Source organism: Xiphophorus maculatus, chromosome 2, assembly GCF_002775205.1.
Source record: "Xiphophorus maculatus strain JP 163 A chromosome 2, X_maculatus-5.0-male, whole genome shotgun sequence".
Taxonomy (NCBI): domain Eukaryota; kingdom Metazoa; phylum Chordata; class Actinopteri; order Cyprinodontiformes; family Poeciliidae; genus Xiphophorus; species Xiphophorus maculatus.
In genome coordinates this window covers 19,089,610-19,114,918 of record NC_036444.1, presented here as the reverse complement: position 1 = coordinate 19,114,918, position 25,309 = coordinate 19,089,610, and the positions used below count along the sequence as shown (strand labels likewise).

General features: G+C 37.2%; 1 protein-coding gene across 2 annotated transcripts in view; it reads left to right on the top strand.

Annotated features, from left to right (window-relative positions):
• Positions 1-25,309, top strand: part of LOC102224391 (polypeptide N-acetylgalactosaminyltransferase 18-like) — a 134,668-nt gene that overhangs the window by 50,442 nt on the left and 58,917 nt on the right. For both annotated transcript variants that reach the window (XM_023342692.1, XM_014473763.2), the window contains exons 2-3: positions 23,310-23,517; positions 23,589-23,755. In XM_023342692.1, coding sequence (XP_023198460.1) covers positions 23,310-23,517; positions 23,589-23,755 — 375 coding nt within the window. The remainder of the gene's footprint in view (positions 1-23,309; positions 23,518-23,588; positions 23,756-25,309) is intronic.

Genomic DNA, 25,309 nt, shown 5'->3' with positions numbered 1-25,309 from the left:
TAGGCTCAGAGTGCAGATGATGAGTCACAGATATAAGATAATTTACTAGAAGGTCTTTAAAGTGACGCTAGAGTTCAGAGTCTTCAGGATTTGTTCCAGTTTTTGCATGAATACCTAAATCTGGGGCAAGACTTTAAAATTGCTAATGAATTATATTATTTATTCATTCTGGGTAAGCTGGAGCCAAACATTTTCTAGACGTGCAAAACTGGTAGGGACACACCAAAATAATTACATCTGTAATATCAGCAAGGGAGGGCTTAAGTTGCAGAATGTAACTTTTATTAAACAAAAAAAAGTGCTTTTTTACATATCTGTTAAAACTGTCACTGTCGTGACGGTGAGTAAAAAGATCAAGCTCCTCCCTGGCCTACTAATGCTGACTGACGAAATGCACCACTCCCAGCCAGAAACAACCAATCATAGCCTTTCAATCATGCTCATTTATGCTCTGCTCACACATTGCTACAGGGAAACTTTTCGGTTCATCTGACATTATAGGTGGCCATGCTAGCTAAACTGAGCATTCATGACTGTTAAGAAGAAGATGCAGCTTTGATGTGAATACATGCAGCAATTTAAACATTTGTAATATATGTTGAGCAACTTTTTTTTTAGTGCATTTGAAAATCAGCAAGCACCTCAGGAGCTGACAGTATTTCACTTACAGTACTTGCAACTCTGTCAGGACTAATAGAGAGAGATATATATGAGAGGTGGGACCATTTATGAAAACTTTTACTCTCTATCTGATGAGAGTAAATGTCAGGAGAAGAAAAACTAAAGTCTTGATAGTGGTGAATAAGTGAGAGTGGGAGGACTGATCCATAGTGAGAGGCAGAGCCACTCTGCTCGCAACAGGAAGACTCAACTGGCTGGCAGTGCAAGAAGTCGCTTCGTTACTATCAATTCATTTTCTCAGATAAACAGGGGAGCTTTGTTGTTGTCCTTCTCAGCATTTTCCTACTCTTTCATAAACTTTCTCAGAAAAGAAAGTCCATTCGGTTTGGGGTTTTTTTGTCCTATGCAGCAAAGCACCTTGTTACACATAGTGTTAAGTGGTGCTTACAGAAGAACTTGGTATACTTGAGATTAACCAATCTTTTTCCGTCAAGTGCTTCTGAACACCTCAAATCTCTTAAAACTTTGTAATATCAGCTAAGGTGGCTCTGCCCTGTGGCACTCCTAAATAAACTAACCTGTCCAAGCCGAGACCTCTCCACCTCAGATGAGCGCTAAATGTGATCCGGCAGCGAATATGAATAATATATGAATTCTTATGGAGCTGTAGTGATGCTCTATGTCTGTGAAAGCAGTGTGTATTGACTGTCCAGTCACATCCTCTCCTCCTGCTATTGTAACTGCTGAGGTTATCTGTGTCTGAGCTCCCCCCAGGTCAACACATTATCTAAATAATTTAATATCACTGCAGCCGCTTCGAACAGCTCCTGTCATTGTGCAGTGCAGCGTGGAAACAAAGCTCTGTAGGATGAGTGCTGAATACCTAATTGTGTTTTTTTTTCTTTGGTGAAAAGTTATCACCAATGATCATAAACACACACACACACACTGAGATACACAGGTTTGTAAGAGAACAAGCTACAGAACTAAGTGTGAAATAGCTCTTTAAACAAAGTTTGGAAAGATTTTTTTTTTGCTCAGATTGTGTCAAACAAATCAGGTTCGACTCAAACAACAGAGAATAACTTAAGCATCTTCTCTTCTCTCTTTTCTTTTTCATTAGATTCCTTTTTGTATTGATTTAATTCACAGGGCAGCAGCCAGGAGAAGAGCCTCTTTGCTGTTGGGTTTTCAAGACGGTGGACACAATCCAGGATTTCACACAAAGTCTAAAACATCTAAAATATTTTTCAAGTAATTTCTACATCTGGACAAAGGAAAACATAGAGGATGACAGGTGTATGTGCTGGGTGGATATTTCCATCCAGTTTTCTTTCCTTGTCATTTTGACACAGGAATGTTTATGAATCTCAAGTCTCATTTATAAAAATTACAATCAAATACTTTCTGACCACATATATACAGAAAATAATTATATGCACATTTATTGACTACAAGACTGCTTGAAAGCCAGAGGATTGTCTTCCTCTTTAGCTTCAGCATTAACATCCTTTTTTACAATTACTCAGACTACATTAAAGTGAGATTGACAAGTTAATGGATTTGCTAAGTGCTGTAAATGTTTGAAGCTTGGGCTAATTGCCCGAGGTTCCCAGGTTTTAGGCTTTTATGTGTACTTTAATAATACCTCTAATATCTACTTTACTTAACAAAAAATGCAGGACAGTCCTTGATCAAAAAAATTATTTCCAGTTATAATTTGCAATTGCAACTTTAAGCCTCAAAATTAGCATAAAAGGTCAGTCCAAATAACTCCCAAATGCTAAATCATAGCCTTGCTGACAGCAGTAAAGTCCATATTGATGCTGCTGATACTATCATAAATGGGTTCTAACAATCCAAGTAGTTTTTTGTTGTTGTTTATTATCAAATCGCAAAGACAAACATAAAAGTGGCCAAGCATAGACTTAAAAATAGTTACCAGACACAGAACCATCAATGGACTCAAGACATTTCTTGCATATTCCACTGAGACTGAAAAGTATTTGCTTATTATTTTCTGCTAATCAGGTTGTGCCCCAATTTGGTAATTTTGATCTAAACTACTGCTTTTGTTGATAATTGGCTTACACATTAATAAATAGTTATATATAGCCAAATCAAACCATATTGCTGCACATCATCAATAAACATGGCAGGATAGGACATAATGTTTCCTGTGTTAGTTGAAACAAATCTCGTACAACTCAATTTTGAGTTCATTTTATTAAAAAAGGCGAATGTATTGTGTAATAAGTGAGTTAGTCAGTTAAATGTATTTATCAATAAAATTAAATGTATTAAACACCTTTCATATTTGCAAGATAACATAAGGCTGAGCAACATAAATCACTGTTAAGGTCTACATAGTCTTAAAACCAACACAAAAGCCCAATAAAATCACCATATTACAGTTTTGGAGAACAAAAAGGCTTTCAGCTGTTTTTTTGGGTTTTTTTTTTTTTTATAAACTTCCAGAGTCAACAAAGCAAACATCTGAGGCAAACCGTTCCACCGTTTAGGATCCACAGACTGAAAGACCCTCAGTTTTCAGTCATGTATGTTGTCATATTTTTTGGAAATGTGTTTCTTTTTTTAAACATGAATGAGAAACATCTGCTGTGTAAGTCAAGGTCTAATGAGGAGTCAAAGTAACTCCTAGATTTTTACATTGGATTTAGTTGCTGGGCCTTAATTGATTTTAGACTGCAGGTGACCAGGAGCTGTTATCAAAATCTTTATCTTGTTTGAGCTTCAAATCAAAAAATAGCTGAAGAGCCAACCACTGACCCAAGATAAACAGAAGGACAAGGGCAGGTTATCTAGCAATTTGGTTTAAAAGGTACACGCAACTAGATGTCCTCTGCATAGATGTGATAAGAAATATCAAAAAAGGACAAAATAATGCCAGCTAGTGGAAGAATATGAAAAAGAAAAAATTAGGGTTCCAGAGCCAACCCTTGTAGATCTCAGCTGGTTTCCTACAACTTTGTTCTAGTAATTTACTGAGAAAAGGCAGCTTGGAAACAGGAAGAAAGTTGCAAATGTTGTTCATACTTTGGGGAGAGACAGTTTGTCCATTATTCATCATATTAGTGAAAAACAGTTGAGACTGCAAACAAATTGTAAATAATGAAGGACACGTTCTCTTTGCTCACAGATGATGTTCTATAAATTCCACTAGTGTACATTTAGAGAGGATCACATAAGTCACAGCTCAAATTAATCATTTGAATAGCTGCTGAGAACTAAAGGAAGACGATCTGACTGAGCACAGCAGGGGAGTTGGTGGATGTGGTTAAAACTAGGACAGAACAGGACAGGACAGAAGCAAGCTCCAACCATCCTGAGGAAACAAAAACATTGATAACCTTCTCATCTAAACATGCAGATAAGGCCATCTTCACTACTTCATTGCAGATACCCTAAATGTGTTCTGAAGGAGCTTTTAGACTCACTCAGTCTTTTTGATTCTGGTAGTTTCCACCAGTGACACAATGCTGCCCCGAGTATTTTCCTCTTCGTTTTCTTCCTCACTAGCCCAAGGCTCCCTCCGTCTCACACTCAGAAACACAGCATACACACAAACAGTGGAGAAGCGGTCCAATGACCCGCAGTGGCTGTCAGATATTGCCCGTGTCTCTCATGCTGATGAATCAGAGGAAGAATGTGGAAAGACGGAGACGAGCGAGGAGACAATTTGAGAAGACAAGACTTATTTCTGAGTCGCTGGAACAGAAACTTCTGCGGGCGCTGAAGAAAATCTGTGATGAACAGCATTATACAAGTGTGCTGCCGTCTCAAGCTGGTGATCAGTGAAGATGACAGTGAAACCAACAAAACTGCGGAAAGTCCCTGGAAGAAGAGAGGAATGCGAAACGAAGAAAGGGCAGTCCAGTTGCACAAGTATTGAGTTGAGTGCATTCATAACGAGATGGTATTTTCAGAGGGCCAGTAACAGTCACCTTGTCATTGTGCATTATGTTGCTGCCCAATATCCTTTAAGCAGCTACTTGCATCACTTAGGGATACAAAAACAAGCTCAGAATGTCCTTCACAACGCTGCTTTGACTCTGGGCATCCACCTTATAGAAATTGATGCGTTCAGCCTGTTTTTGTGTTGCTGTTAGTGAAACTCTGACTCACAATGCAGCATTTTACATAAATAAGTTCAGCCAAAGGCCACATGAGCCATTTGGAGTTTTTAAAAAGCTTCTAAATTCATTCAGAAAGAGCTATGGGAAGGGGTAAGACTGTCATTTAATACTTACCTTGAGTAAAAGTTCCACAGTATCGCTGGAGGTACACAAAAACTAAACAAATCTATAACTAGATCTATAACCACATTGTACTTTCTCTAGCATATCATTTATGGTCTTTAAGCTAGGAACTTAGTGTGTAGCTTTTCTAGACTTTTAGGTATCTAGTGTGGAACAACATGAGTAACAAGGTTATTGTGTCTGCATAGAGAAATCAGTCAGTGGAAAGATGATTGGGTTGAGATGCACTGGCCCCAGTGTCACCTAATAGGTGCCGAAGGGGACATATAGCAAATGTGAAACCCAGTAAGTAAATAAACAGATAAATTTATATCTATTTAACCAGGAGTTGACATATATCATTTTTTCTGGCCTGGTCTATCTACTCCTATGACTTTTCTAAGGTGCCACTGGTTGGCCCATGAAGAATACTGAGAGTTAAAGAAGAAACTCATGGCTGTCTCTAAAAAGGAAATGACCATTTCAGGGTTTCCCCCAGAAAACTTGCTAAGTCCAGTGGTAGGGGGCACTAGAGCAGTCCATTAGTGTCCCACTGTGTTTTTGTGTTACAACAATTCTAACATGCTGAGCATGAGAATTTATTCCCAGTTCAACGTGACAACTATGAACCTTGCTTAATCCATCTTTACTGGTAGTAGTGTATGAAAAGCCCAATTTAAAATAAGCAAACTATGCTTAGCCTGGCAGGGGGGGCAAGTAAAGCCTGGTGGCCCGCCAGGCTTATAATCCTCTGGGGGAAACCCTGCATTTAATACTAACCAAGCCAATTGCTGAGATTATCTTGCATCTCGTTGAAAATATGTCAAACAGTAATAATGCTGTGACAGAAAGGTTTTGCTATTTTGAAACCTTGCTTTTTAAAAATCTTACAGACAACATGTAAAAGATAAAGTTAAAGTTACTCTGCTTGGTTTGGTTTCATTTTGTGGAATATTTTTTTTATTATTATTTTTGGAGTAACTTGCCTTTTGTAAAAATCTGGATGTTTAGGATTTCCTGCAATAAAACTCAAGCACAAAGTCACAAATAACACACTCCATATATTGATCACCCACTATAGATTTAAATGGGTTCATAGCACCAGGAATTGAGGGCCTCTGTCAAACGTTTTAATAGTCCCCAGGAATTATGCCATATGCTGCCTTAAATTTTTCTGCTCGTGTGGGAGCTGTAACGGCAGTGGGTGTAGCTCATGTTGACATTTTATCAGTGTGATGAGGATGATGCTGCGATGGATGCTGTGTTTGCTTCAGCTCAAAGCTGAACTAGCAAACAGAAAATCTGATTTGATATTATGATCTGGTTGTGAAGTAAATAAACAAAGATAAATGAATAGTGAATGATTTCTGTTTTAAGGCAAGCCCGTGTTTTTCCTTTTGGGATCATGATGCCGGATGTTGTTTTTTTTTATATATATAAATTATAATAGAATCAAATTTTATTCTAGTTAATGTAATGACAAGTTGCTAAAATAAGTATTTAGAAAATGAAAATTAAGGAGGTCTTTAGACGTATGGTTTTGGTTTGTAAATTATGAAAATTGAGATCTGAACTTAAGGCTGCTTCTGAGCCTGAGCCATTTTATTTAATTTTAAAAACAACAAAAGATTTGCAGATTTGTGTCAGCAAGTGAGTAAGTTGGCAAAATGTACAAAAAGCTGGATTGGCTCTTTTCCGAACAATGTGCAGAGGCATTCTGAAAGAGACTGGGAAATGTATCAGTCACCATGCAAAACCATAGAAAACAAGTAAAAACATTGATTCCATCCAAAACAAATGAGGCACTTTCTGTTAGGAAGCAGTCGCCATTATTTCAGTTTTTTAATGATGCTACTTTGTAAAATTATTTATGCTACTTAGACAAGTCAACCCTTTTTACAAGAAAGGACTTACAGTAATTTTCTATATTCTCGTGGTGGTTTGTTGTTATGATATAAAAATCACATCAACCTCTAGAAGGTTGCTCAGAAAATATGTATCTTTGAAGAAATGTAAACTGTTTTTATATTTGTTCTTTTATATAGATATAAATTGTTTGTTTACAGAAGGTAAGCAATGCTAGTAAGGGATGAAATGTCAATGCATAGAGATAAGATGGGTGTACAAACGGCAAATTGACCTGATACCAGATTCAGCACAAAAGGTGCTATTTTCTATCTCCAGAAGGTATTACACCTCTATTGTTGTTGTGTGTTTCATTTTACCATAAAGTTATCATTCTTGAGTTTCAAGTTGGAAAAAGAAATCAAATATTCCTGAAACTCAGACCCATGAAAGGCTGAAGCCCCAGTTCAATACTGACTGTGTCAGCTATACAGAGAAAACAGAGGAAGTTATTTATTTTTACTTTTGATGGTTTTTATGTCATTAAACTAACAATCTTCTTTAGTTTTGACCATACAGAGTGGAGAGAAACACATTAAGAACCAGCTGTGCAACAGTACATAGAGCTCACAAGACAAGATGATGCATGATGGTGGTTCACAGGAAGGAGGAAATCAATATTTTGAGGGAAACAAAAAAAAATCTCCATTTTCTTTTTTTTCATAAATAAAGTTGAGGCTGTTCAAATCGCAAGCTTTTCTTTTTTTTCAAACCCACTTCCTACAATGTAGGATTCGTTTATTAAAATGTTTGTCACGTTCCCTGGGTGGTTGAGTTTTTTGTTTTGTATGTTTTGCCATATTCAGTGCTATTCTCCATAATTATGATTGTTTTTAAGGTTAGGTAATCCCTTTATGTTTAACATAATAGTATCATCTAATGACTCTGAAATCAATACATAGATCTCTGCTATATTCTGTCATTCTCATGGCATTTAGCAAATAAAAATAATGTTGGTAATTCTAAATGACCTAAAACATGAGGAGAATATTCTGATTTACTTTAAGTCAGCAAGAGAAATAAAGCTGTTTTATTTTATGCACATAATCTTAAGCAAAATATCTTAAGCGGATATCTACTGTAGCCTTGATACCACCAGTCCTCTTTGTTACCATTTACATTAAGCGTTATGAGAGTAAATCTCCTTTCACAAGAAATCTATTGGATTGTTTCTTATAATGTTAGATATAATATATTAGATCTTAGTGTTTCTTGTAATTGATTCTACAAAACACTAGCAGTTTTATTTTTCCTTGTCGTCTCCAGGGTCATTTTTGTCTTTAGTGAACATGCATGTCCGTATGTTTCCATGATTATCTCCCAAAAGCAAAGCATGTTGAGTTGTTAGAGCAAACAGACCAAATGCAAATGTCTTTCCAATCTGTTTTGCTGAATATTTTAAAGCATGGCACAGCTGCAGTTGCTGATGTATATTTTAAGGACAGAGTCGTTCTAAGGGAAGTAATTCATCTGCCTAAAAATGACATTTCTCTGTCCCTAACTTGCTTAGTTCTGTTTACCAGAAAAGCACTTTTGTTTCGTTAAAGGTCACAGAACAGAACGTGGCTGTTGTTTCTTTTTTCCTGGAGCAGTTTTTGCCGCATGCCGTTTGCAGAATTTTAATATTTGAAAATGTTTCAGAGGAACTAAGAAAGATTTAAAAAAGAACAATAGAGAGAATGGTGACAATGCTGAACCTCCTCAGTGAAATATACAGAAATCCTCTGCATGTAAATAGTCAACTAAATATTCACAAAAATACTTAAAAACAATTTATTTTATCACCATCTCTTTAAAGGAAAGATAGCTTCGAGTATGTTTACTTTGTGTTATCTGACAAAATATTATTAAAAATGTTGTCTCCATTTCAGTTAAACATCCCAGAGCCCCGTGTTAAGTGCTTTTACTGGTGAATTTTTGGATTTCTGGGACTCTAGCCATCAGGTTTGCTCATAAGCTCTAAGCTCTAATTAAATTTACCTTGTTTTGTGAGGTTTCCGTTTCGTCAGGTCCTCGTTGAGAAATGTTTTGAGTGGTTGTCAACAGCAAGACTTCACTTTAATATAATTAAAGCACTCAGCAGACATTTTAATTAAAATCTTCCTTCATTCTGAGGACAGATGTATTGCTCTTATAGAGCTTTCGGTAAAACTTCAATCCACTAAAACCACAAGTCCTCAACACTTTTCATATTTTAGCAATTCATAAACTGTTCTAGTGTTTATTGTAAGCAAAACGAACTGTAGGAAAATATCCTAATGCTTAAAAATAACAAGGTCATTAATAGATGTATTAATCTGTGACCATCTGTCATTTTCAGCAGACTTTTGTTCTTTTTAAGCTTAATTGAACTTTAAAGTGAAAGCATAGCCCTGCCTCTGACTAATTTTGAAAGATTTCAGTAAATTTGGAAGAGCAAAGTGACCGTGAGAGCCGTGTGGGGATGAACAGACGGGCTGAGCAGAACTGTGGTCAGAAATAAAAAAGCACCTTTTCTTTGCTATATTTAGCAACTTTCCAGCCACCTCTATCAACTTTTTATTAGAAAAAAACAAAACTGATAAATCTAGTGACTTTTCTCGGTGTCGTTAGACGTTTATGGTGACAACGCTCTGCAGGACTACTGCTCTGTCCTGAGCAAGTAGCGACTGCTCCTGTAAGGCCCTCCAGAAATTAGGTTGGCATATCCCCCTGCAAAATATCTTAAGTTTCATTGTGCAGAATATGCATCACATTAAAAGTGAAAACAGATTACAAATGATTTAGAGTGCTTTTCTTTTCCATATGTTTCAAAAACCTGTCGTTTTGACCTTTTATCTGTGTTTTAAGATCCTTTGGTTAGTTGGATACTTGGAACAACAAACCAGATTTAGCTTCATGAAGTGCAACATTACATGAGATTATTTATCATCCAATACAATCTCCTGCCTCTCAGTATAACTGGCATAATCTACTTTATTTAGTCTCATCATTCCGGAGTTGTTTCTTTCCGATTCAGCAGAATGAGATCCACTGAAGAGACGCAATTATCTCTGATACTAAACCTCCCATTGTTGTTTAGTTTTTTACCTGTCTCCTCCTTTCTCTTTAAGCAATTTCTTGTACTGCAAAGACATTGTTTCCTTGCTCATTTGCTTGGATGAGACAATAAAATCTTATCAGCTGAGCTGTAACGTACCGTAATTAGTGAAGCCGTCTGTTCCAGCAGAGACCCATATGGACTCACTCAATCTGTATTGATTTCTAAAAGGGAGACGTTTGGAGAATTCAAACTGCAGAGGCACTGCAATAAGGATTACTTTGCACTGCTTGACTAGCCCTGGTGCACCTCAAAATGCAAGCTTTGCTTTCATTGAGTTTTTTGCTAAGTTTTTGAAAAATCTTTGTATGTGTTTTCTGAATGCTGTGATGCGTTATGTTTGTGGGACGGCAGAGGAAAGGAATCAATTTGCCGTCCTCTCTAACACAGGCACATAGAGAGAGAGAGAGACACTGGGAACGATTTTCATCTCTGAGACCATTGCGCTGTGAAGACAGCAAGATGAAGAGAAAATGATGGCTGATGGATTTAAAAGGTTGTTAAGAAGGGGAAATGGCTTGCTAATGGAATCTACCACTCTAATGCTTAATCTGCGGCCGGGCTGACTTTCTATTGGAGAGAAAAGAACACACTGTGTTGCTCAGCATAGCAAACCACGGCGTCTGAGTTATCGAAGCAAGCGAGTACAAATTTAGATAAGTTGAGTCACACAAACAACAGCTGGAAATAATGCAGGACATTCTTTCATGTGTATACGTGTGTGTACGTGCATATACACTTTTTTGTTTTTTTCCTGATAAATCAGTCAAATAATAACGAATTAGACATCAGTGCGGGGGGGGATGTGAGCCATAAACTCAATACAGCAGCTGGGAAAATAAATCTATCTGGGTCTAGATAAAAACTCGTTGTGGTTTAAATCTGGATGCCACTTTCTCTTTTAGGGAACCCGGTCCCGGTTACAAAGAGAAGCAGAATGAATCACTGTTTTCACTTTTACTGGTAAAATCAGGAAAGATGCTTTTTTTTCACTCAGTTGTTTAGGATTATGCATTTGGCATATTTTCTTTTCCCCAAAGCAACCTGGAAATGACAAATGAGGATACAACAATATTAATATTATTGTTAATGTACAACACAGTTATGTATGTTCACTTTATTGTTAATATAATCAGTCTCCTATAGGAAATGGTTCAGGGTAAACACATGCACACACGCCTGCTTTTACATGCTTTCTGACATCATTTTGCCATGAAAAGCATAGACATTAAAACATAAAAATACATTTTCCTTTAAGGATAATAACAGGCTTGTCTAGTTTCATAGATATTTGCCTTTAATCTGCTTGTCAATACTCTCAGCCCTTATAAGTTGGTAAATAAGGTTGTGTTGTTTACTTGAGTACATGGTTAATGATTTCATACTGTTATATTTAACTGTAAAGTCACTGAAAGAAAAAACATCTATTTCCATTATTTTCTAATATTTCAAAGCGGGCTGGATTTAAATGTGTTTATAAAAGCCAGTGATGCCATTACTTGGATTACATTTTAGGCTCAGAGGAGCTGAGAATTCTAATAAATTGTGGCAAACGCCAGAGATGAAAGTCCATGTTATCATCCTCAGACTTATCCTCTGTCAGTGAATCAGGGATTTTGACAAATCTGTTTCATCTGTTAACGTACATGGAGACTGAGCAAGTTTCTGAAGATTTATTTTGGTTGTTCTTTGAACTGAGAGCCTTGTGAGCTTTATTTCTTCTGCATTCAGTAATTAAGATCAGCTAGGCTGAATCTGTTCTGCTTCTGGTTTTGACAGGACATGACATTATTTCTGATCCTCTCCTCTCACTTGAGGAAAAAGCAAACAGGTAATTCTCTCCCCTAAATCCCTTTAAGAGGAAAGACTACATCCCTCTTTTAGTTTGTTTTTCATCTTTGTAAGGTTCCTAAATGCATAATCTGTTCTTAAAGACTGTAAATAAGCAGCTTCAGTTCTCTAAAATGAAGGGACCTTAGAAGGCTTCCTTTCCGAATTTACATGTGTACATAAAAGATCAGGACAGTAAACAGCTGTAAAACATTTGGACTGAACAATATATCACTATAGTTATATAGTGATATATAACTATAGTTATATACATATAACTATATATAACTATAGTTATATTGCCAGATTTATGTGGCAATATAATTTTTAGGAGAGTTATTCACTTAGTTGTTTAAATAGCCAAAAGTCACAGAGTGATGGAAACACAGATGAGAAAGAGAGAACAGAACAAAATCCATAAGTGGTACTGTAGTGGAAATTTAGAAACTGATATCAACATATTTACCATTATCATTATCATCCCAAGATGTCCTGCTATCATGCAGCCCCATATCAGATCGGATTGTATGTATTATGAATTTGTCTTGCATTTTTGTCTGGAGTGACATTTCACTATGAATAAACTAAAGGATTTGAAATTCTTCAACTATAACTTGATGTGATGAAAATAGTTATTGAATGCATCATTTTCCTCATTTTAAATATTTTCTTTTGGACCATCAACATAAAATTTATACAAACTACTGTCAACTACTCAAGGACAGAAAATAATAGAGCATATGTAGCGCCCATACTTTATTTATATGAACTCTGCTAGTACAATATGCTGTAAAACAGCCCACACCATGACGTTACCACTTACAAACTTCACTTTTGGCATAATGTTTATGGGGATGTGCAATGACGTTAAGAGTTCAGGTTTGTTCTGTCTTACATTTTCCCAGCATGTTACTGGTTTGCCTAAATCTTCTGCAGCAAACTTCAAACAGGGTGTACCATTCTTTTTCTTTTGCAGAGGAGTCTTGTGCAGTGAGTGTTCATAAATACCATTGAGTGTATTGCAGTGAGTTTTGCAACAGCAAGACTTTTCCTTGAAAGTCTCTTTTCCTACCAATTGTATTACCTGTTCAATACTTTTGTAATGAGACACCTTTTTGTATTAATAATAAACCAGCAGCTTTTCATTAGCAAATAGCCGCTAGAATGCTTTATAAATGCTGACAGATTTTAGATATCTTCTTGCTTTATATGGCTTTTTGCAAATTTGTTTGTATCCAACCAACTTCCTGTGTCTTTTGAATTGTTTACCTTTATCTTCATTAGTGGACAAATTTGCTGTGACTTCTTTGCATGCATTGATTACTTGGGTTGTTGTAAATATCTTTGTTGAAACTTTATGTCAATTATCTCTACTTTAGGCTCATTTATCCAAAAGCCACTGCTTCAGTCAAGTCACTGTGACGTATTGTTTTTAGAGAGTGGAGGTGCACTCATGTTTCCAAACAAACTCTACCTTTACAGGTTTTTTTTTCTTACTGTAGTGCCATTGACATTAACATTTAATATGCTAACTGAGACTTTTAAAGTCATAAAGGTGCTCACAGTCATTGATAATCATATGCATTTGGTAAGCGCTCCCTCTTTAATCCCATGTTAACAACAAAGGTGAACTCCTCTGCACAAAAAGCTGTTTTTACTCAAAGTTGTTCCATTTTGGTGTTCTTTCTTTGATAAATAATAGGGCTGCAATGTTCTGTAAAACTAGCTTTTGTTTAGTGAAAGTTTCAACAAGACTTAATGAATGACGGTTTCTAAGAATACGTAATTTTATCTGTCAGAAGCAACATTGAATGGATGCAACAGCACTGACGTTGCTATCTGATTTGACGAAAAGGGACATTTTGTTTCTAAATATTCAGGATTACAATTGTTCAACTTTTGTCTAAGATCCAAGACACTTTAACTGGTCAAACCTAGCCTGAATAAAATCTATTCTGAACTACGCAGATAATCTTTCAAACATTTATGAAAATGTAAGTGCCTGTTTATTTAATGATAACCCAGTTTAGCTTTAGCTGGTCTCTCTGCAGCATCCGTTCTACTGTGATCTACATTTAAATTACAATTAATTTACAATCTATTATTTTCACTTTTTGTCTTTGTTACGTTTCAATGTGATGACTGATATGACCTATCCAGGCTTAAAATGGCACGGTAAACACTGTGTAGGGACTGAGAACAAAAGCTGTGCACATGGGCTTTAGGTTTAGATTTGTCATTTTCAACACATGCAGCATAAATAAATATGCAAATATGAATAAAACCACATAGACTCTACTGTATGTTTTTGAGCATATTTTGGGCAATAGATGAAAACAAGTTCAAGTCTGGGAAATCAACCCTTTTGGTGTGCGTTTGTTTCCCTGTTCAATAAGCAGCTCAAAAGTTGTTGAAGTCCCGCCAGAGAAAAACCCATGAGTTTTTCGTTTTTGTCCACTTGAGAGCATCACAGCGCTTTACAAATGACTCTTGAGGGAACGTGTTGTTCATATGGCATAAAGCGGCAAAAAAACAACTGAAGAGCCTCTTTTTGTGACTCATTGCTTGTTGTGTTTTGAAAAGGAGCTGTTGTGCGGTTTAAAGGGGACTTGGAGTGGGTACAAAAGGCAAATGAATCGCCTGTGTTTTCCCTGATGCCTCTTTAAATACTGAAACACAAAAAGCTTTCGGAGGGAGATAATGTCACAGGGTTTGCGGAGCAAATGAGATTCTCTTCGCGAAAACAAATTCTTTCAAATCCTCGGGTGTGAGTGGGTGTGTGTTTGTGTAACAAGTGCAAAGCCTGCTGGGATCGGTTCCTGCCATGCAGCAACTGTTTCAGTGCGATCTGATGTGCAACTTGAAAGTGTACGGAGGATGTGCAGAGGTCTAATTGAGCGGTTTTACATCTGCGCTTTGCTGTTTAACAAATCAGGCTCATGTCCCATTTAATGTCTTGAACACTTAAAAGCTGTTTATGTGAATCTGTCCCCCACACAAATCAATACATGAATACTTATCGGTATGCAGATTTCGTGTAGACGAAATGCAGGCACTATAGAGTTTACTTCTGTGAAAATCCGATATCTATACTTTCTCTCCGTCACACTAAGACCAGCAACTTTGTAAGAAGAAAAAGGGCTTCCTAAAAGAAGTTCAACATGCTGGCACTTTCTTCTATCGCAGCTCAGACATTTAAAGGCCCCGTTCTCCTATTTCTATCGCTTTGTTTTGAATTGTTCTCAAACAGTGTGAATATTTTTTATTTTTACGGTGAATGTTTGTGAGTCAGTGTTTGGTTGGTTGACAGTAAAAAAAAAAAGCAAAAACGGATCTGTGGCTCACAACTACATTCTGCACTCACACTGTGAGATACTTGGATTTTGTTCACAGTAGACTTTAAATTTATTTTAAGGTTTCAGCCTCCATCTGCATCTTGCTTGTCATCTAACACTTTATCTCTGTCTCTACCTGCCAATCACAACTCCAGTGACAGCTCAGATGGTGAGCTCCCACAGATCAACCTTTTACCCAGTCAGCGCTTGACAATCAGCAGGGAGCCTGGGGTGTCAAATCAAATCACACAGAAACCACATTTATTCTTGACAAGTAAACCTAAACTGAATGGTATTGTAGGCTTGTAAGCAGAGCTGATGCAGGGAGAACAAAGTTGCATTTATTGCCGCATGAGCTTTGGCAATAAAACTTAAGTGAGAGTTTGGCTCATAATTTTCACAACTATTCCTTTTCATTTGTATAGAGCATGATGGTTATTAATTTTCATGTCCGAAGTTGTGTGAAAAAAAAACCATGAAAGAACAAAGGAAGCACAAAGGAAAGCAGAATCCAGGCGGAAGTTGCCAAAGAGAGGCCTTAGTGCCTAACACACTGCATATCATAAAGCAGTGATAAGGTTTCAGCTCCAGTTTAAATTCATAAAGTGAAAATCTATCAGAGTTTATCCAATGAGTAGGAAAAAGTCGAGGAGAAATGCTGTCTAGGAGTAGCTTTCAGATTGAACAAACCTAGCTGCTGGGATCCTGGCAGCTAGGAGATTTACGTATTTATTTGTTTGTTTTGTTTTATTACAATCTTGAGCTGTTTTGGTCGTTTTGATCATTTCGTTCTAGTTTGATAAATCGGAATTCCTTAGTTTCTTTTTTATTAGACCAGAATTGTTTCTGTTTTACTTTAACTTATTTAGTGATTCTAGTTGTGTATTTCGTGTCTAGTTAATCTTTGTTTCTCTGGTTTAATTATGTTTCTTGGGTCTAGTTATTATTTAGTGTTAGATTTATTTCCTAATTCCCTGCGTACTCTCCCTCGTCCCCTGTGTCGCTCTCTCACTCACTCTCTCTCTCCCATCACACCTGCAACCTGTTTCTAATCAGCCATCTGTGTCTTGTTCAGTAATCAACCTCTTTAGTGTATAACTTATTCTGAGTTCCTTGCTGGATCCTACCATCTAATCGTGTTACTTTGCTGGGGTTTTTTTTTCTTTTTCTTTTGCGTTGGATTCTTGTGATTTTTTTTTTGGTAAGTTTTTCTTTTTTCATTTTTCCATGTGATCCATGCTCCCATATCCAATCTGTAGTGATGGTGAGATGAAGCCTCATGAGGCATTGAACCACTTGAGCCAACTGGTTCGAGAAAGGGTTCATTTCTTGAGGCTTCATGTGCACACGAAACCACCTACTGGCCAGGTGTATAATCACAGCCAGCTGTATCTTAACACGTGTGATGCATTGAATTTTTGTCTATTATGGCTCTTGGGAATGACTTCACAAAAGGTGTAGGACGAAATCATTTGTCTACATAAATTATGTATACACATATGTGTATAATAAAATATTGTTTGAATGTATCCTCTGTGTGTAATTATTCCCAAAATAGTAGTGTCATGTGATATGGCATGTTGTGTAATAAAGTTTTTCTGTGACTCTAGAAAAATGGCATGGGCTTAATCAGGCAGAGGACAGTGAAAGTGCTTGTGGAACTAGGGAGGGGTAGTGAATAGGCTAATGCTTGTGTAACTTGGATGATTTCATGCATTTTTATTAAGAAACAACAATTTCTCCACAGTTTTTGGTTTCAAACGATTTCTCTTTTTTGACACTACATGGATGAGGTGTTATTATTGTACCCCAACTCCTTGGAGCACAATAAACACCTCACCTTTACAGAAAATAAGAAACAGTGAAAAATACAGTTCCTCATAAGCAAACGTAATGCATCTGCAAATGTTCAGTTCACCTTACCTTGTTAGGGCTTATCAATTCGAAATCGAAAGAGGAGGGGAAATCCTCCTCTTTCTCGCCGGCTCCATCCTTCTCCTATCCTGTCCTCGTGCTCCTAAATCTCCTATCTATCTATCTATCTATCTATCTATCTATCTATCTATCTATCTATCTATCTATCTATCTATCTATCTATCTATCTATCTATCTATCTATCTATCTATCTATCTATCTATCTATCTATCTATCTATCTATCTATCTATCTATCTATCTATCTATCTATCTATCTATCTATCTATCTATCTATCTATCTATCCTAAACTCTCCAAACACACCAAACTAACTGTCTCAAACTAAATAACCATTATCCAAACGCTGCTATCCAAACTATCAAAACTCTATCCACTCTCTCAACTGACCGCAACTCGCCTACAACAACCCACATTTTGAATGGAGCCTGTGGGGTTTCTAAAGCTGTCAAACCCCGCGCCAACATCTGAGCCACTTCCCGAAGCAGTCACGTGATACAGCCAGGCAGCGAGGCTTCGGACGTCATCGTTTTCGGCTCCTCCCCTAAATGAAGCAAGCCTCGATACGCGCTTTACGGAAACGCCCCCTCCATTACTCGACACACGCCTCGAAGCCTCGGCACATCACGTCACATCACTACCAATCTGCATTTTGGTACAACCTCAAACTCACACAGCATGACAGATTTGTTTAGCTTTTTTTTTGTGCATGCAGAGGAAAACAAACAAAAAATAGGTACATGTCAAATTCTTTCAGCATTGTCATCTTTCACTGTGTAGAAGATTCAGATTTTTTTCCTAGTGTTTTTCCCTTTTGTTCTAGGTGAAAGATGTGGGTCACAGGTGTCAAACTCCAGTCCTGGAGGGCCACTGCCCTATCTGGACATGACCAGGATATTATGTTTAATATTAATCAAAGTAATTTTATAGAAAGTTGTTTTTATTTCTACCCACACAGACTTTTCCTTTAAGTGCGGTTGTCTCATCACATAAAGATGCATTCTTGTAAAAATGTCGAAAATCTTAACCTTAAAAAAAAATGCTACAAGTGTCTTTTTAAAAAATATTCATTTCTTACAACAGTTGTTTTCTTAATGCCTGACTGTTCTACATGTCAGATGTATTACCGTGGAATATACTCTGGTCCAGCATATAATGACATTGTGACATTCCTGATTAAATCTCGCTTTGTGGCACTAAACGTCCTACCCCAAAGCTCCCGTTTTTCAGTACTAGTTCTTGGCTTTAGTCAGGATTAATTTGATCTAGCTGCAGCAGTCATGATTGCCACCACGCCACAGTTCGGGCTCCGGGTTGAAAGTTGTTTCACAGCATGTAGCCTCCAACCTGCTGAGCCAGTAGCTTGTCAATTCTTTGTAAAATGACTTGAGGACAAGGTGAAATTCTGTCACTCGGCCTGTTTTGAATCCATTACGTTGTGGGTAGCCTGGACTTGATGCTCCTGGATCTACAGGAGGGGTGTGTGTGTGCATGTGTGTAGACAGGGAGCTGTCTTGGTGCCTGAGCTTATAAAAGAGGGTGTCTCTGCAAGCTGATGTGACGGAGCTCAGAGTCGCCTGGTTTACAGATGCCTAGAGATGAATACCTTCTGTCACAACCGCTTTATTCTCCTGTTTTCTTCATCTCTCGGCCTGCCGCTCCTCCTCTTCGTCACTCCCTCGCACCTCCCTCAGCAACCTGTCGGCACTTTTATTTTGCTGCTCTCCTTGATCCTCCGCCTTTAATTCATTCATTACCATTTTGGTTTTATTTGATTTGTTTGTTTGTTCTTGTGCCCCTGTTTTTTAATTATTCAAATAGCATTGATGTCTTATTTATTATGCTCTGCTATATTTTCCAGTTCTTTTGCCAATGAGGAAAGCTGGCTTTGTCAAATTAGTCAGATTTATTTCCAAGTTTTCCATCTCGGTCTTTTATTTGTGAGGAATTTGCGTGCCCTGTGTGTGCTCTGTGTGTTTGGATGTAAATACTGCTGAGTAGACATTGATGTGGAGCGCATTTCCCACCCAAGACTAACAGTCCACCGTCGCACTGTTTGCTGCCACAATGCAGTCCAGACTGCTGTTAAAGTCGACCATGAGCAAGGTGTTTTTCATCTATAAAAAGTACATTACATTTGTTTTATTTTCTCTATTTAAAGAAAATATCAAGGCAACTGTAAAGAACCAGAGGAGGTTACTTATTTATAAAGCACACCTCAGGAAAATATCAGAGTGTACACAGGCACAAAACCCCAAACCAACATACACTAGATGGGGAAATCAGATTTATAACACTGTGCTTGCACATATCTGTAGGCAGTGTTTCTTTTGTAAATCACTGTGCCACTGGAAATGTGCACTCATGAATCAGCCTCATCTAACACTCTTCACACCCACATTTATTATACAATGCAAAGCACCTCATGAATGCTGATGCAAACACATGAGCTCCCCTATCTGTGACTCTTAATGTTGAATCATACAAAACTGAGATGAAGACCAAGAAAAAGAAGAGAAATGTTTGCATTTTTTTCCCCCAGGGGCATAATTTGAGTTTCTTGTGGCTTAAGTGCATCTTAGAAAGTGTGTACTTATCTACTCTGTATTTTGGTAGAAGATGAACATTTGCAGTAGGAAATAATGCTGTTTGGTGTTAACTTGAGAGATAAATAAAATTAAAATGATCAGCGTGCATTTTAGTTCCGTCTAGGAGAAATTATACATCAGATATACAGTAGATATAACCACAGTTTCTAAGATCTGAATGATACCAACCCTTTATTTAGATTTCAAAAAACCTTGCTTGAACAACATTAAAACAACTAAAGCAGTCTAAACAACCATCTCAACAGAAATGTACAGTTTCCAATTGATCTCTTAAAGATGCTGTTGGAACAAAATGTCCTGCAAGTGAGTGGCAACCCAATATTAACATATTCCCAGTTCTTAAAAATAGTTGGGTTCGGATCAGAAATTGCTGGACTCCCTGCATCAATTTAAGTTGATCTTTCTAAAATACAGATTTATGCTCCTCAGACTCTCAGTTTGGAAAATTCATCCTCAGATGTTTTTCTTAATCCAGTTTTGGTTTTTTCCTTTAAGAGAATCTTCTGCAGCTTTGACCTTAGTTTTTCTATTTTTTTCTTCAAAATCGATCAATTTGCATGTAGACATTACTACTTCAGTCTTTACAAGCATTTTACATTGCAATACGACTGGAGAAGCAAAGCTTACAATGTCTTTGGTTTGCACATTTTACAACAAAAACATTACAATGTGAAATGATTTTGTATTAAAAAAAAGAAAAAACAAAAGGCATGTTTACATTTAGTAACTGCAAAATATATTATTCTCATTTGATGAGTAGAGATTTTCACTTTCATGTCTGAACACTTATTTCTTCAAACTCTCCTGAAGGTGCTGTACAATGCACACATACAACTTCAACACTTTTTCCCTTGATTCCTCCTGACTTCTACACTGTGCCCTCCAGATATGTGAGGAACTTAATCCTGGTTCACATAAAATAATAATGAAGTTTGTTGAACACATGAGGGCAGAGTGACACATAGATGTTTTTTTTTTCTTGCTCAAAAGCACAATGCATCAACTAAAAGCTTCATTAAATATAAATGGCTCATATTAAGTGAAAATGCAGGACAAAATAGAGCAGCTTAGAAGTCCTTAAAACTTTTTAGTGATTCACTATTCAGAAAAATGGAGGACAAGCCATTTGCAGAGCTTTTAGGATTCTGATTATGAGACTGTGAGGGGCCTTCGGGGGAGGTAGCATTTCACACACGAGAGCATTAAGCACGTCATTGGCAGAGGTGGAAGTACCTCTCTTCAAACTAATAAAAAAGCCATTGAGCTTAGAAAGGGAAAAGGCATTTTGCAGTCATGTGCTGAAGGCAGAAAAACTAAAAAAAAAAAAGAAAAAAGATGTGAGGTCTGATTTGAGTTTGAACCTTAATGTCATACACAAATTAAATTTAAACTCTTTAGGTTTTATTCATTTAATTCTTAACAGTTACTTAAACATATCTTTCTAAACAGTTGTTGTTGCTGTTTAATGCACTAGAGAGTTTGCCAGCATGCTGTTCATTAATCTGGTCGGTTTCAGTTTAGGTCCACATGCACTGCATGATATCAGATTTTCAATCATAGTTGCTGACATTGCTGAATATAATTTTAACTCATGTCACCCTCCTGTGAGATTGATTGCTGCTGACTTTTTAAATGCTAAGCATTTGTTTTACATTTGCTTTTATTTTACAAATCAGACTGAATTGAGTACATGCAGATGCAAACATGGCTGTCAAATCCCGCTAATGGGAGTAATGTTCACGTATACGCGTCTTGTTGCAGAATTAGAAAGACACACATCGTTTTCGTTCCGGTGTTAGTTGTGCACTGTTGCATACAACAGAAGATTCAAGCTGTAAATGAGTTTAAAATTATACTCTTGCTAATTAAATGCAGAAAAACAAAAACAAGCACAGCTGTCACTCCAAACTGCTGGGGTCCTGCAAACGACACAGAGGTACATCACTTAATTTAATTTCTAAGTAGCATTCATGTTAACATTATACTGTACATTTTCGAAGCTTTCATCTTAGTACATAATATCTGATCACTGGATCTTGTTGAATCTTATTCCTCTGTGATGCAGTAGCAGTAAAATATTATGTGTTGTGCTAAAGAAATGTATCGGAAGCCAATTCTGCCATGAACATTATCATTATATCTGTAATTACATACGAAAAGTGAAGCAGATTTCCAATAACAGTTTTATTACTCATGAGATGTGTGTGTGAAATGCTGCCCATTGTTACTGTTGGTACACTCAACAGATCCATGCAAAAATCCATATAAGCATAATCCTAAACTGCTTATGAGTCAGTGTTGGTTAATTAAAATAGTAACAGGATGAAACTGCTGTACTTTTCATTTTCCCTCAAACCACAAGTGTTCACTATGATGTAGTTCTGGAGAGAGAGGTCGTTGATTTTGTGTCTAGCGAACAATTTCTGCATTGATTTTCGCTGTATAATTTGATCTTTTTCCTATAGTGATAAACCATTGTCAGTTTTCTAAGAAGATCTAACAGATTTTTATTTTTATAGTCCTGGAGGTCCATGCCATTCTTCTCTCTAGGTTTCCTAGAGAAACAAAAAGGCCAGCTGTTCCGTCACAGATCCTCACTCGTCTGCTTCACTTGTCTGACATATTCTTGTTTCTTTGCTATGGTGAAAAGGCACTAAGAGATATCCATTACCAGGGGAAGCAGAAAGGTTTGGATAACTAAAAAGTTCCAGAACAAAGCATTGAGAACTTAAGAAGTGTAAATGAGAAAAGCGCTTCAGTTTCATTTTATATAACATGAATTCTTAAGGGTGCCATTAAGAGTTGCAACAATCTTGTGATTTCGTAAAACAACAACAAAAAAAATGAAGCTATGCTTTTAATGTGGGTTCCCCACTGAATAATCGTGCCAAAATTAAAGGATGGATTTGTCCTTAAATTTTTAAGAGAGGATAATGTCATTTCTACTGAAATAAAATGGCTTTGGGGTTTTTATTCAGTCAGCTTTTCAACACATTTCCTGTGTCTGCATCAGTGCTCTTGTGTAAGAGTTTCTCCCATGTCTTAGTTCATGAATATTCACTCTCAGATTATCACCTTTTTTCCAAAAACAACAAACCCCAACATTCAAATTCTTCTAACACTTGCCTGTTTTTCTTTTAACCTAGAATATCTCCAGGCTGCTGTTCTCTTTTCATGCTGTTATTTTTAACTAAAGCATGTATAATATTAGAAACTACCTAGTAAGCTTTGTTGTGATTTGAAATTAGCTGCTTTCATGGAGGATTTAAGCATCGTTTGTGTTTTTATTGTTCTTAATCATGTAAAGTAAACAGCTTACTGCTTCACACATAGCAATGAAAATCAGGCTTGCAGTGCTCATTAAAAAAGAGGTATTACACTGGTCATGTTAGAGTTTTTGTGTATGCCTCTGCACAAATAGACCTGAAAATGTTGTTTGTTATGACAATGAAATTTCCTGTCACCTCAAATTGCATTTGGGTTTCAACCTTTTCCCTCATGTTGCGTACATTATCCCTCAAGCTCCACGTAAGCAGGTTTTCATGAAAACCACAGAGCATACTTAACGCTTAGTCGGAATATTATTCTCCCATGGAGGCATCCCTAATAGAGCTGAAAGACATTTATTTTTCCAGTCAGTTCTTAACACTATCTTACAACGCTGAAAAAGGCAGCAGCTTGTATGGGCAAATACGTTGTTAAAAAATGTTAAGAACATTTTCCTTGTGTGTTTCCACAGAAACCCCCCTGAAGGACGGTGAAGAGGCAGCGTCTTCCTCAGACTCTGCCGCAGATCCCGCCGCCTCACTGTTTAATCACTGGGGTCGTGACCTGGGCCCAGAGAGCCGACGCGTCGCGCTCAAAAAGTTCCGTTACTTCGGATACAACGGCTACCTGAGCGACCGCATCTCCCTCACCAGGCCCATTGCAGATTTACGACCGGACGGGTCAGTCCACCTTAAATTGTGCTGTTACTCAGACAGAGAAGCGTCTGAATCTCTGTTTTCCTTCTCTTCAGATGCAGAAACATGTCTTATTCGTCAGACCTTCCTCAGCTCAGTGTAATCTTCATCTTTGTCAACGAGGCACTGTCAGTTTTATTACGCTCCATTCACACGGTCATCCAGAGGACACCATCCTACCTCCTTAAAGAGATCATACTCGTGGACGACAACAGTAACAGCTGTAAGAATCCTAAACCTCTTTCTTGATCTTCTTTTTGATATGTCCCATTTCAGCAATAACATTGCTTTTTTGGTTTAAAGACAGAATGTCGACTCATTTATATATCCAGTCTGCCTGGAGGCCCATTATGCTTCACATAAGAAGATGTTTTGTATTTGGATAACTCTGTTTGGAATGATTTTCTTTGTCCTAAAACCAATTTTTGTGAGTTAGCAAAATACACTTTACAGCTTTGCCAATATTTCTTTGCTGACATATGGATTTATTGCACTACTTTATACCCGGCCCATGTGCTTGTAGTTGCGGATGGTGGAGGATGGGTTATTCTTCCCTCTTGTACTGTTATAACTGTGCAGCCTCAGATTTCCCAGGAGTAGCTGGCAGGAATAGCAAATAATGACACAGACTGTCTCCCTCACCCTGATGTTGGAAGGATAAAAATGTGGAAATTGTGGCAAAGAAACATGAGTTTGGACTCCTTTGACTTGGAAAAAGATTAATTTCCTCTCTTCAATTGATCATTATTTTCTCATTATACTGTAATTCCAATATAATTGGTATTCACATAAATAATTGGAGCTGCATGTAGATAGCCATGATGCCTCACAATGTTTTGGTTTGTTGCCCACTATCCTGACTGCCCACACATTCAACACAGTCATCTGTGTCGAAGTGTGGAAGTAAGAAAGTAGCTACTTTGCAATTAAAAACAAAACATTGTGTCAAAACATTTTTACAGGTACTAAAAGAAAAAAAGTGGGTTGTAACTTTTACAATACTGCAATTTGTTCCCTTCATTTCCTCACAGAAAGTACAGGTCAACCAATTTTCTCAAAGCATTTATCTTTGTGGAGACAATTAAAATCATCTTAACTCCCTAATTTGTTGGTCAGACATAGATTTATGATGCAGAGGAATCAAACATAGTCTGAGCCAGCCCATACCTGGACATTTAGAACGATTTCAATTTTGTGGAGAAGAGGGACAACTAATGACCCCCTATTTTAAATTGCTTGCTTATTTTTACAGTGTACTAAAAGTAAGCGATGTGTAAAATTAACTGGAGAGTTAATTCATCCCTTCCTTATTTAAAAAAAAATAGAAAAAAAGTCTGTTCTGAGTAGTAAAAACAGAGTTTGGGTAACTCTTTCTCTGAATATGCTTTCTGTATTTAGCGAAGGTTAACGAGTTAATTAAAAGCAGATTTGGGTGCATCAAAGCCTGTTTTTAAGTAAAAGTCACTGGCTAGTCGTGATCCTGTTTGCTATGAAATTAAATAGACTGTGGTAAAAGATGACAACTTTGTTCCTAACATTTTCCATTTTACCACAGTTTTAGAATATCTCCAACAAGTTTGCCCTAATTGAAAATAAAATTCTTCCTCTAAATTACCGCCTGTGCTGGACTGGAGTGCCAAATTAGTGTAATTTTTAAATTGCAGCCAGGAGCCATACAAAGGCAACAAATTGCCTCTGGGGCACACTTAGGACACCCCTTTTGCACTTAGGTTATACAGTATAACAGTGATCCAAAGCACTAAAGCAAGTCCACCTC